This window comes from Rhea americana, unplaced genomic scaffold, assembly GCF_003343005.1.
Source record: "Rhea americana isolate MKP2758 unplaced genomic scaffold, rheAme1 scaffold_12, whole genome shotgun sequence".
Lineage (NCBI taxonomy): Eukaryota > Metazoa > Chordata > Aves > Rheiformes > Rheidae > Rhea > Rhea americana.
In genome coordinates, this window is record NW_028185261.1 from 8,490,690 (window position 1) to 8,503,614 (window position 12,925).

Consider the following 12,925-nt stretch of genomic DNA (forward strand, 5'->3'; position numbering starts at 1 on the left):
GCCGGCACAGGCCTCCTTACTGCCTGCCGCATGAAARCACCCTGGGAGCTGCCGAGAAATAAAATGAGATTTTAAGTATAAATCGGCTTCTCAAGACAAAGTCTTATGTGTATTAGAGCATTACAACTGATCACACGTTTATTTTTCTCAGCTGAACTATAAACATGAAGAAAWTAAAGCTTAAAGAACTGGAAAGCTGTCTTCAACAAGTTGATACTTTCGAAAGTCCCAAATTACTCCTGGAGCAGTATCCAACAGGACCTCACATTGCAGGTAGAGGTTAACTRTATGTTGTAAATTGTCTTCTACTAGTTTTGCATCAGCACTTCTTAAAAAACCTGCACTTACATGCATGCTTTTACTGCATTATCTCTATTATCGAAGCTGTTACACTAGAAGTAGCTCAGAAATTACATGCAGCAGGAATGTGTTCCATTATTAATGAATTGTGAACCTTTTTCATTAGAAGCATATTGTTAATAAACAATGCAAAACCCAGCAAGTTGATTGCAAGGTTACCTAGTGAAAAAAACATCTAGTTGATCTGTAAATGAGAAAGCTGAACTGTTTTATAGGATATAAAAAACTGGAAAAATCAGAAATTAACATAAAGAGGAGGGTCCGTACATACACTGCTTATGTTCTTGTGGTGTCTATTGCTTTTATAAACAGAACTTGAGGCAGAGTTCTTCCATGAAATCAATATTTACAGTTCTATGTAAAATTCTCCAAAAGACCAAAGACCTRGAGTCTTACTACTTCTCAAAAATATTTTGATGCATTGTAATACTTAAGTGTAAAGGATAAGCACAGATAATGAGATCATCATTTTAATTTTTGTGAAGTTCAGAGTCCTGAACGCACAAAGTCAGCTAATCAAATGCATATTTGATACTGCTAATCTTTTTTTTTTTTTTTTTCCCAGCATGTATGCTTTATACAATTCACAATACCTTTGATGATATTGAAAACAAAACAGTCGCAGACTTAGGATGTGGCTGTGGCATGCTTAGCATAGGAAGTGCAATGTTAGGAGCAGGGTAAGTATGTAATACTAGATTCTGGTCACTTCTAATATAGAGGAAAGTGGAAAATAAAATTATAGCAATGCYGAACTAAACTCATTTTGGGTATCTAATTTGGCACGCAACCAGACTGTTTAGTAACCATTCAAAYAGTGGAAAAGATTGGCAATTGCACTGAATTTGAACGTCATATTCGTTTTTCCCTGAAGCGTTAAATGACCACATGAAGTTTCTTTCATAAAACTTTAAACAGATACTTGGAAAAGGCAGCAGAGCTGCTCACACTTCTGTTTTAATCAGCACTGAATTTCTATAGTGTATGATTGTTGTATTTCGTAGTTAGAAAACAAGTGCGCACAAATGCCTCTCAAAATGTTAGGACAACTTAGAGGAGGCTGTATTTAAATCATATTTTGAAGACACTTGTATGCAAAATAAACAGTAATGTGTAACTTCTGGGTTTGTTTTACAGATTATGTGTGGGGTTTGATATAGATGCAGATGCACTGGAAATATTTAACAGAAACATTGAAGAATTTGAGCTCACAAACATCAACATGGTTCAGTGTGATGTTTGCTCTTTATCTGACAGCATGTCAAAAACTTTTGACACAGTTGTTATGAACCCTCCTTTTGGTACCAAGCACAATAAAGGTTRGTAATTATAAAAATTAGAAATAATTACGAATGAAATACAAAGCTAAATACTTTTACTAAAACATCTCCCTTCTCTTTTACAATGTGGGACCCACATAGTTTTGCTGATCTGGGATCAGTTTCCTAAGCAGGGATTAATCATTTCAACATTCTAGCTAATAATGAAGTGGTTTAAAATAAACCATACTAGCTATTCCTTACCTTTATTATTTTTCTCTTTTAATAAAGCTATTACGAAAGCTGCAGAAATACTTTCCCTGCCTTAACGTGTGCAGTGCTAGTCTTAAATGTCTAAGCAGCYTAACACAAAAGAGATCTTCGGAAAAACTATTACAAAAGACAAAGACATTGAAGCATAAAGTAGATCTTCAAATAGCCACTAGTTTAAGCTTGTATTTAACAATTTCAATAATTTGAATGCTCTTTTAGGAATGGATATGGTTTTTCTGAAAACTGCTTTACAAATGGCAAAAACAGCTGTATATTCCCTTCACAAAACATCAACACGGCAAGTAAGTCCTTAATTCTAGCAGAGTGAGGATGTTAACCAATYATGGAGTTGGGTTTGAATTGGGAAACCCATAGCTTTACTGATTTGTTCCTGTCTTTACTGGGTTTGCTTTGGTTTAACACTGATCATGTCAGAGAACATTTACAGTGGTGCACATGAGGCAATACAATGCTTTAACACAGAAAACAAAGTATAGGGGCTTCTTAAAGTAGTAGAGTACAGATATTATAAAAGTGTATAAATCTGCTTTTAAGCATAACTGCATCTGTTTAATACTCTAGCATATTCAAAAGAAAGCAGATGAATGGAAAGTGAAGATGGAAGTTATAGCAGGTAAGATTAACCTGTTATTAAAGTAAAAAATATTTTCTTAGTGGCTAATCTTTGGAACACACTACGAGCCAGACATCCAGAAGTAAACATGTGGTTTAAAATTAGAAAAAAAAAATGAAATAGGTGGGTTTTAACCTTTTCTTTTAAACCTTGCTAGCTGCTAGGATACAAGAAGCAAGGATTTTTTTTWAATAAATAAATAAGCAAGCAAGCTCAGAGAGGCACAAAAGTAATTGGATTTTTCCTGTTCTTCTTTGAGAAAGACCAGGTTTTTCTTTCATGCAGAAGTAAARTCCTGCTTCAAAAAATTATGTTGCTGAATAACAAAACCAGAGTACAGGTCACTTCTCAAATTTAAAAAGGATCCTGTCCTTGTAGTCACCAAAATACTATTTCTGATAACTGTTCAAGATTCTGCCTCATTTTTAAATATCACTGGTTGGATGCTTTATACAGTCATACACTTAAGTACTTGAGACACTACTGCAATTCTGTATCTCAGCYATCCACTTACTGTCTGTACTTGGTTTTAATTTTAGTTTTTGACCTCTTCAGAGGTCAAAGCAATTATCCAACCAGGGCTGTTTGAGGCTGGCAATAGAAAGCATAGAAGAACATGAATGCAGGGATTAATAAATCATTCTAACAAAGTATTCTTTGTACTGTTCACAGAACTTAAATATGACCTACCAGCATCATACAAGTTTCATAAGAAAAAATCKGTAAGTGTAAAACCCAGCCTGCCTGAGAAGAAGCTCTTATCTTGTAGTAGAATTCATTTACCTGTCTAATGAATAAAGTTTTTATGGTCAGATATACTGGGCAGTGATACAGAATTTGAGGTGGCACTATAAAKCATTCAGTTTTGTTGCTATTAGTACATTTAGTAGCTGGCAAGGGGGTAGGGAAGAAGGGTAATTTTAATGCAAGTCCAGGCCGTGCACAAGACACGATGAAAGCCAACACTGTACCAAGTGCAAAGAAAGCTAAAAGTAGCTCTGTCRACTCTCTATTTAATACTTACCTGCTTAACCCTGTCTGCAACTGGAACTTTGAATTAAGTGATAAAGATATCAAGACTTCAGAGTAGCTAGAATTTTACAGCAGTAGGACAACTTCAGCATTGCGTTCAGCATGCTGCAGCCAGTAAAATTCCTYGTAGAACCATCCTAAAGGGGGCAGGAAGAAGGTGTGTACTTATTCTATCTCCTTATAGAAGACAGAGTCAAGATGCAAAAAAAGTATGAAGACTTTGGAGTTTGCCAGTTCAGAATACCAAAACACTTATCCCATTAATATATGTACTGAAAATCCTGGAGCAGACTGGTCAAGATTTGAAGCTTCAATTTATGTTAAAGTAGCATAGGCCAGAAGCTGATTATTCACCTGTACTCAATTTCTTTACAAACTGAACTTAATGATAGAAGTCTGTCCTTCAGCTTTGCCACTTAACACAGCTTTATACTCTATGAACAGTCAAGTTTCAGGGGTGAACAGTTTAAGTTCTCAATTTATTGACAGCTGCTAGTGAATATAACTTTTGAGATTACAAAGGCAATTTAAGGATGGAACCTTTTACACTTGAATGAGGTACAAGCTGAGAGGACTGACAGTATAAACAAAACTATAAATATAAAAAACTTTTCCAGAGTGGCATGTTAGAGTATGCATGCTTCTTAAACAAAACAAAAAAGCTGTAATCCAACAAAAATAAAGCTTTCCTCTCATTATAGGTTGACATTGAAGTGGACTTCATTAGATTTCCTGTTGAAACTCCTGAACTGAGGCACAGCTTTAAAACCTATTAAAAATGGACTAATAAAAACAATGATTTTTATTTTAGTATTACTGCTCTCCRTCTCCATTTTCTGTTTTCAGCTGTTTTGGTGCAGGTTCTTCTTTTTCAGTTTCCTCTAGTGGTCTCTTCTTGGGACTTGCTGGTTCTGCAAGATTGAATCAGTAGTTATTTATGGTAAAAGGAAGCCTTTCAATATTACCTGAAGTCTTCTAAAATGTAAACTTACTRAAATACTGAAACAGYGTTCTTATAATGTAGCCCAAGGATGGGTTCTAGTTTATCCACAGCTATTGTTATGATAGCRGATTGATTACTCATTATTGCAACTTAAAACTTTTACATGTTCCAAGATATCTACTCTGAAGTTTCTTCCCTGAATAGCTTCACAGAAGAGAGATGAGAAGGGAGGATAAGAGGAACTAGTTCTGCGTTCTGTATCTAATGAACAGCAGTTTAGTTCTTGCATCATTCAAGCCATACACCACTGTCCAGGACTATTGGACTATGTCCAGTCTTTTATCAAAAAGAAAAAGGTACTATTCAAGAGACACTGGGTTTGCATAGCTGTGCAATGTTGCTGACAGCAAGCTACAATACTTGGAACAGAGTTATAATACAGCCACAGTTATCTAGTAATTAACATGATTTTTGGGGCAAGAATTTCAGTTGCCAGAAGGAATCAAAGCAGAAGACCCTTAAAGTTCCCATACCAGTACTGACAGAGAACAAAATACTACAGTATATGACCAACCTTGAAATATTCGCAAGAAACATGACATGGCCAGCATAGTAGCCCACATAATGAGGATGATGCATCCAGTGCACAAAATGATTTACCTGTTTTAATATTATCTTCACCTTCTTCATCATTCTCAAACTTTGTTTTCTTGCCTTGAAACTGTACTTTCCCTTTATGTGCACCTTGAGGTATCTTCCCACCTCGTCCTTTTCCTTTAAGCTTGCGTCCTGTTGGGACATAAGATGTCAAACTTTGTCATTCACTTCTCAACTGGAAAGCTTTAACAAAAGCTTTGCAGTCATCATTATGCTTCAATATTTAACTTATTTTCACACAGTGAAACTAGTAGGACACTAAAAATTTAAACCACTAAGAGGACCTTTTGTTTTCTGTTTTAACAATTCCTGCTGATCTTCCAGTATTTTTTTTAGAGCTTCTTTCTCTGCATCTCCTTCTAGCACTTCCCATGTAACATCCTTGTTCCGAAGTTGTAAGTTTCCATTATGCGCTTCTTTGGCTTTTTCCAGAGCTTCTTTTGCAACATCCTTAAATAGGATAATACCCTTAAAAAGAAAAAGGTTGCATTTGAGTCTTACTGGAAGAACATTCAGCTAGAATGATGGACAGCATATCCTGTTGGGTACCTCAGCACATTCATTACTCTGACAAGCAATTCATTACTCTGTCAAGGCTGAAGCAAAAATCTGAGACAGTCCTAACAAATATTCTCAGTCTCCTTTGACCTTATMAAGTGAGAAGACAATCTGTGATTCTGAGAGAATTTGAGTGAATTCACTCAAGTATCATGTAGTTCCACAATTCAAAGAATAAATTCCTTACAGTGCTTGCAAGAGCACAAGTGTTTAATCACTCAGTTTCAGATTCTAGACCAACACTGAACTCATTGTCTAAGAATCTACTGACCTCCTTTGCACCTCTGACAAAGTGTATCCATCTGATTTCTCCATGATCAGAAAATACTGCGTGGAGATCTTCTCTGCATGTTTGATCATCAAGATCACCAAAAAACTTCAGAAGACATCCTGTCTTTTCTTCCAAAGATTTCTAAATAAAATTAAAAAAAATAGATATTTGCTAAAGAAAGTCACACTTGAGTATTTGATTTTTCCCTCAACCCTACAACTATTAGAACACACTAGTGTGTTCTAATAAGCAACTAATAAGCAACTGTTCTAATAAGCAACTGAAGTGGATCCCTCTAGCACTGTCAGTAAGCCAAGTATTTTTACTGCACAGCTTATTTATGTGTGCATGTTTTTCTCTTAATTTTATTATGACACAGTTATGCAGAATTTAGTACTCCTTCCCCTAAGATAGTTATACTACCACAATTTTGCTAAACAGCTGTTTTTTTTGAAGGCTGCCGCCTCAGGCTAAGAACCTATACAGCAAAATTAATCCTTTCTGGACCCTAAAAATGCCACAGATCATCCCTTTGACGCACTGAGGATCACTTCTAAACAGGTAATATGCTTAGTAATTCAATTCCAGTATGATCCTTTGAACAAAATTTGTTTCTTGAAAGTGAAATGTAACCATGACCAATGAAGTCTTACTGTAGTTCAGTTGTAAAAGCTAAAGTGACTTTGTAGAAGAAAAATGTTCTAATCTAGAACCTGAAGCTCTAAATATCCCACAGGTCTACAAACAGCTGTAGCAGCATGTTTGTATTAATTACTTGTGGACTGAAAACCCATGAAAGATTAATTAGACAGTTTTCACGTGTAGGGATTTAAGAAATCCATACCATTTCAGCATCTGCTGCTTGTTTCTGTTTTTCTTCTTTTTCCCTGTAGAAAATTTAAGATCAGTTCAGAGTTGGTTGAAGTGTCACCAGATGATAAATCCACACACTTCCATTGATAATTACTTACTGTTTAGCTCTTGCTTTAGCTTCTACTTTGTTTTGTTTCCTTTCTTCATTCTTCTTTGTACAATACTCCTCTCTTTAATAGAATAGAAAATAAGTTAATGCTACCTATTATACTATTCCATTATAATTACTTCAGAAGACTGCAGTAGCTAAGAAACAGTAGAGACTATCTTTAGAAGTTGAGGTGCTAATCTCTAAAGGTACAGCTGKAGATACCTGTACAACAATGTAGAAACTTCTGCTGCTCAGATCAAGCCAGGTTTTTGTCTAAATGCACACCTGAGCATTATTAGTTCACTCATCAGTTAAGGGAACTTACTTGAAAAGCACTATCAGCTCTGTGTCCTTGTACTTCTGATTCGGGATCTCTGTGAACTTTTTAGCAGATTCAACACTATCAAAAACTGCAAATATTGATCCCTGTTAAAAGATCAAAGACATTAAGTATTAGAAAAATTGAGTATTGGACGTTCTCCAGGAGACACCCCTGTCCTGTATCCAGCTGTTCATCACAAGAGCTACCTTAAATGTTTTCTGCAGCGTTCGCCTCATTTGAATGTTTTCAACTGGACCTTTATCCTCGAGCCATTCTTTGATATCATCAAGAGTTGCATCTACTGGAAAGCCTTTCTGCAAGATAACATTGGACTTCAGTTACATGCAAGAGACGCTGAGATTTCAACAGACATTTATTACTAATATACTCAGTGACTGACAAGTACAACTTGAAAACCTGAACATCTAGTATAAGTTAATTCAAGCTTTACTTTAGCTAGATGGTTTTCAAAGTCATGCAGAACAGCACAAAGCAAAGGAGAAGTTTACTTACAACATATACTGATCTGTTTTTAATTGCAGTTTTATACTGGTCATTTAATTCAGGAAGAGGTTTGTTTGGAGATCTTCTGATTTTAGTTTTGTCTTCATTTATTTCCATTAGACCAGTCTTGGATTTTTTTAACGCTTCTACTATAACACCAAAATCTTTTGAAAGACGACTTAATCTATTGAGTAAGCAGACACAGGTTGTCAACGACATGGGCTAAGCTGAAGTCAAATGTTAAGACAGCAATAGGAGCTGTACATGCAAACCAGAGATGTTTGGCCCGAAACAGCAGTAAATAGCTGGATGTTACCCACCCATCCAGCTTCGCTGTTCTTTGTTTTACCTGTTAAATTTGATCATAATTTCTAAAGGCACCCAGCCATCATCCAGTTTGATCTGCTCCTTTAAGAACTTGTCTCTTGGTAGATTGTGATCACCGAAGTAGTACTGCAGAGGAGAGGAGGCAGGCAAAAAACAAGAAAAGATTTGTCTTCAAGTGTTCAGTCTTAAAAGTTCTTTTTCATTTGACAGTTTACTGCAGTAGATGGAAATGTATGAAAATTCATGATGTTGATAAACAATTAGAAATGCTGAAATTATTACTTCCTGCCTTAATTTGACATTTTCCAAAAGTTTGTTGCAATAAAGCCATTAAGAACGCTTCATCTAGTGGGACTGTAATAAGGCAGAGTTAGATTGCAGCTTTGCCTAGAAGCAGTATAATGTTTATTCTGCTAACATAATTATCCATCAACCTGACTGAGCTCCACAGAGTCACAAGTCAAACCTCTCACCAACAGATTCAGATTCTGGTCCTTACTTAAGGAATGTATAGGCAAGAACACAGTATTTGGTACCCTAAGAAGTCATCTGTTCAGGCTAGAATTCTAGGTCTCATTCAATAAACTACTTGAAGATTAAAAAAAAAAAAAGTTTTTATTTACTGTGTTCTCATTCTGTCTATGTCCAGCATGGGAAGAACAGAATGATGCACAGATGAGAAATTTCATTTCATACACAAGACTTGTTCATCAGATTATTCTTTTGCTTATTACCAGTCATCTAATTAGGGTCAAATGCTTTAATCTACAGTATAAATTCAAGTCTTTCCACCAATATTATTGTGCTTTATAAAGGGTCAGTGCAAATTTTATAGCAGTACTTCTCCCTGTTGTTTACCTGAGGCTCGCATTAGCTCAGGTCTAGCCTTTTGATCTGTTTTTCCTTTAATCTCTATTGTTATTTTGTAAGTAATGACTATTACTCCATATGCTGATGGCATCAGGTACAGCTGTATTTTCATCCTTCGTTAAGAAGGCTTTATTCTAGATGTCCTTTTAAGTGCCATCTTCAATCTTTCATCAGAGGGTAACCCTCTAAGCCTCTCAAGTGAGAAGTAGTTCATCGAAAGCAAGCACAAAAGTTTAGTTGCATCTTGTAGCAACAAATTACAAAGCAGTAAATCATAACAGCAAGTTATGCAATGTGCTAATATTTTTTTCCAATAATTTAAGACATATAAATATTAAAATGCATCTTCCCTTTGGCATACATGGAACAACCCCAATGAACATGGTAATAAATTGTTTAATGATACATTTACTTGCCCGCCTATAAAATAATAACTAAAATGTTAGCAAGTTAAACTTCTGTTTCTAAATAGTCATCTTACAAGCAACTCTAGACAAGAGTAGCTTTCAAACTTGCACTATATTTGAATGATCTTATTGCATTAAATACCTGTTATACACCTGTAAAAAATCTTCCATTCTTAAAAAAAAAAATCTAACTTACTATAACTTCAAGTCAGCTAAGTCCCTACCAATTAATTTCTCCAAAACTACATCTGAGTCCAGATCCCAAACAATAAAATGAACATACCTCAATTTGCTGACATATTTTGCTTTCCAAGATAGACATATTTTCACCATCTCCATTTTCAGCCATTTTCACTAGCTGTTAAAGAGAATTGAGTATTCAGTACTTATGCATTTGCTCTAACTTCTTCAGAATTCCATTCATAAAGCATTGCATTTTACCACAGCCTCAGCTAAGCAAAATAACTGACAAGTTCTACAGCCACATATTTATACTTCTGAGTCAAATTTAAACATGACTTCAAAACTTCAAATGGAAACTACGGAACAACTAAGAGACAAGTAAAACACCTGAAATATGGGTTGGTATGCCAGTATTTGGCAATCTACATTCAAGTTAGGTAAACAACTGCTGGTACTTTACAGCATTATTTGTTACTTAGCCATCTAGGCACAGATTCTCAATTGGTACTCACTAGCAACAAATCAAGACCCAACTATAGTCAGCAACATTTATTCTTTAACATAGACCCAATTTCTCATCATTAGGCAGAACACAAGTATCAAAAATTGTGTTATTCTCCTAATAAGTATAATTTGAAATTTTTCTGAAGTTCCTACCTCTTGACTGATCTTGGTCTGAAAGTTTGGGGAACTTACTTAATGAATAAAAATATCTGTATTTACTAGTAAATCCTAAAGATGTCCGGTTCTCCCCTTTACAGACTTGTCTTTGGTGCAGTTCAATATGAATACTGACTTAAGCATGTACAGAGGTAAGATGCCTTAAATTTTAAAGCAACTTCTTCCCCTAGCTAGCATTAGTCCTAGTACACACACTAGTAAGTTGCCAAAAAGTTAATAGGGACCAAAAAATGCCCATCTCATTGCTCTTAAGATAGCAATAGTCTGAGTAGAGTAGTCATTGAGAAAAAACACACAGCTTTGTGAAGCTGGCAGGTATCAGTTTGAATTCAGCACACATTTCCACTGTCTCCCTTTGGATGCTATCACATTTGGTAACTACAGCTGCAGAAGATTAAATAGACTCTYGGCCATCAGATGCCCTAGTTCACAGATGAGTGATCATTAAGGCTGCTGGTGAAGATGGGCTTGCACTCATGCCTGACTGCGAGATCTCAGACACACACACTCTGTTCGGGCACCCCTAGGGCAGTAACATCTTTCAGAGGAGCAAGATGGCAATACGGACATAAGGAACACGCCTCTAAGWCTCTCTTGTCCCAGGAAATCATGTTCTCCAGCAGAACAGTTGCTTGGCCATCTGTTTATCTCCTTATTTTAGTAGTTTAATCCACCAATCACTGTTCAGCTTGCTGCACTCCTACAATATTCCAGCTTCGCCTTCTTCCTAATCTCAAGGCTACCCCATCCCCTCACTTGCTTGTCATTCTTGTATCTGGGCACTTGCAGCCTTTAGAAGGCCACATCCTGTTCTCCACTGTTGACTTCTCACTGTGCCCAAACATTGCAACACCCTTGAAAATACGGTTTTAGCAAGTGTTAGTTAACACCTGTGATCAGAGTGCATAAAGCGCTCTATAAGAATTCAAGCAGTGATATGTAGGCTAACAGTTGTAGTTACTTTAGAGATGTCTCACACTAATTATGCTGACTAGGGAAGACTTAAATTAGTTCACAACTACATTTAGGTGCTGGCACTATCTCCAAAACTTGACTTGCTGAGAAGCTGGTATTCAATTTTATATTATACTTAATTTGGTGTAAATCAGCAGTCTGAGGAACAGTCTCAGCTTTTTCTATTGGATTAATTTATCTCTATTTGAGCACTAATTGTGTACTACCATAACACCTGATCCAACAGAAAGCTAACCCACTGAATAAAGTGAATAGTTCCAGCAGATAAATTTATCACTAGCTTCATTCAACTTGCAGGAATGCAAGTGATGGTGTTGTTGAGGCAGGGAGGAAAAGAGGAGAACAAAAAACAGAATACCTTTCTATGGCAGCAAGCAATTATACTGGGTTACATTTAACATTAAACCATATCCTCAAGAAGGAGGAAAAAAAAAAGCAGACTGGCAGCTATATGAATCTTTATATTCTTGAACCTTAATTTGGTGACTGAACTCACACTGTAAAAAAAAAATCTTCTTCGGGTGTGTGGTTTTTTTTTTTTTTTTTTTTTTTAAGTGCTAGGCAATATGCTTTAAGGGCACCATTTTCTCACAGGTGCTTTTCACAGCATAGCTCAATTATTAAGACAACATTAATTTAAGAGTTATGAAAAATGCTACTTCCTCTTGCATGTTTTGAGGAAAAACACAGATGATTTTAGTCATGTATCTTGTTTTAAGAGAAAATTCATTAATGGTACGTTCTAGAACCTCAGCATGGAGACAGCCTGCTGGCACATGGCGGAATACAGCTCCAGCTGAATGCAAGATCTTCCCTTACCAGCTTCCACCTGGTCAGCCAGCAGCCTCAAGCACACTGTTAAGAAAGGTCTGAGTGGAAGCTGCAGCTCCGTACCCTTCCGCAGGGAAGTGAAGCCTCTGAGAGCCGGGCTGTWTCTGCCTGCCTGCCCCGTCAGCTGTCTTCAGTGTTTCAAACGGCGCGTGGACTTGTTGGAGACCTTGTCCCTTAATGCAGGTTCTGGTTAAGTTAAATGTGGGACCTTCTGGCTGCATGCTGGGAGATCACCAACATTTCTAGCACAGTTAACAAAGCAAGGATTACTGGGAGGCAACGTTTCTGAGGTAACCAATATAGTTACCAGAGAATCACTTAGTAAAGCTGTTTGCTTTACTTTGGTTTTGTGTATTTGGAAGGAACTCTCCCTTGACCYCTGTAGGGTAACCTGGGTCTCCTTTACCTCAAAAAAGGAAAAGAAGCTAGTCTAAAGCTAATCTAACTAGTCTAAAAATACTAARTACATGCAGGACACTTCCTTCCCTCCCCCCCTTTCTTTCCCCTTCTTTTTAGCTCKGAATACTTGAAGGACCATCATCCAGAAGTACTGAAAATAGTGCAGTGAAGAAACTGGAAGAACACACTTTTCAAGTCTTCACCCAGTGTCTGCCCTCCAAAACCCTTCAGCTTTCTGATAACCTTGAATACCCTTTCTTACACCCGGCTCTCACGGTGCCCCCGCCTCCCAGTCTGCTTTCCATGCGAGTCTCCGCTTCGCCGTTAACAGARGAAAACCGCACTCGTTTCCGCGGCAGTATTAACGCCCCCGCTCCCCCCCGCGCCGCGCAGCYCTCCGGAGGGGCGGCAGAGCACCGGGACAGGCGCTCCCGGGGACGCGCTCAGGCAGCCCCGCCGCCCGCGCCGCCCGCCC

The 12,925-nt window shown here is 37.1% G+C and overlaps 2 protein-coding genes across 2 annotated transcripts; one reads left to right on the forward strand and one right to left on the reverse strand.

Moving 5' to 3' along the window:
• The first annotated feature begins 6 nt into the window (after positions 1-6).
• METTL5 (methyltransferase 5, N6-adenosine) lies at positions 7-4,371 on the forward strand. The gene is made up of 7 exons (XM_085323295.1): positions 7-273; positions 926-1,040; positions 1,498-1,679; positions 2,112-2,194; positions 2,475-2,526; positions 3,199-3,248; positions 4,260-4,371. The coding sequence occupies exons 1-7, from the start codon at positions 165-167 to the stop codon at positions 4,332-4,334; spliced, it is 666 nt and encodes a 221-aa protein (XP_085179421.1). The 5' UTR covers positions 7-164; the 3' UTR covers positions 4,335-4,371.
• Positions 4,008-12,059, reverse strand: SSB (small RNA binding exonuclease protection factor La). Its single transcript, XM_085323286.1, has 12 exons — positions 12,040-12,059; positions 9,665-9,739; positions 8,127-8,230; positions 7,787-7,961; positions 7,480-7,587; positions 7,277-7,377; positions 6,959-7,030; positions 6,832-6,874; positions 5,988-6,128; positions 5,443-5,626; positions 5,162-5,290; positions 4,008-4,469 (listed from the first exon to the last, which is right to left on the reverse strand). The coding sequence occupies exons 2-12, from the start codon at positions 9,728-9,730 to the stop codon at positions 4,372-4,374; spliced, it is 1,221 nt and encodes a 406-aa protein (XP_085179412.1). The 5' UTR covers positions 9,731-9,739; positions 12,040-12,059; the 3' UTR covers positions 4,008-4,371.
• Between the last annotated feature and the right edge of the window lie 866 nt (positions 12,060-12,925).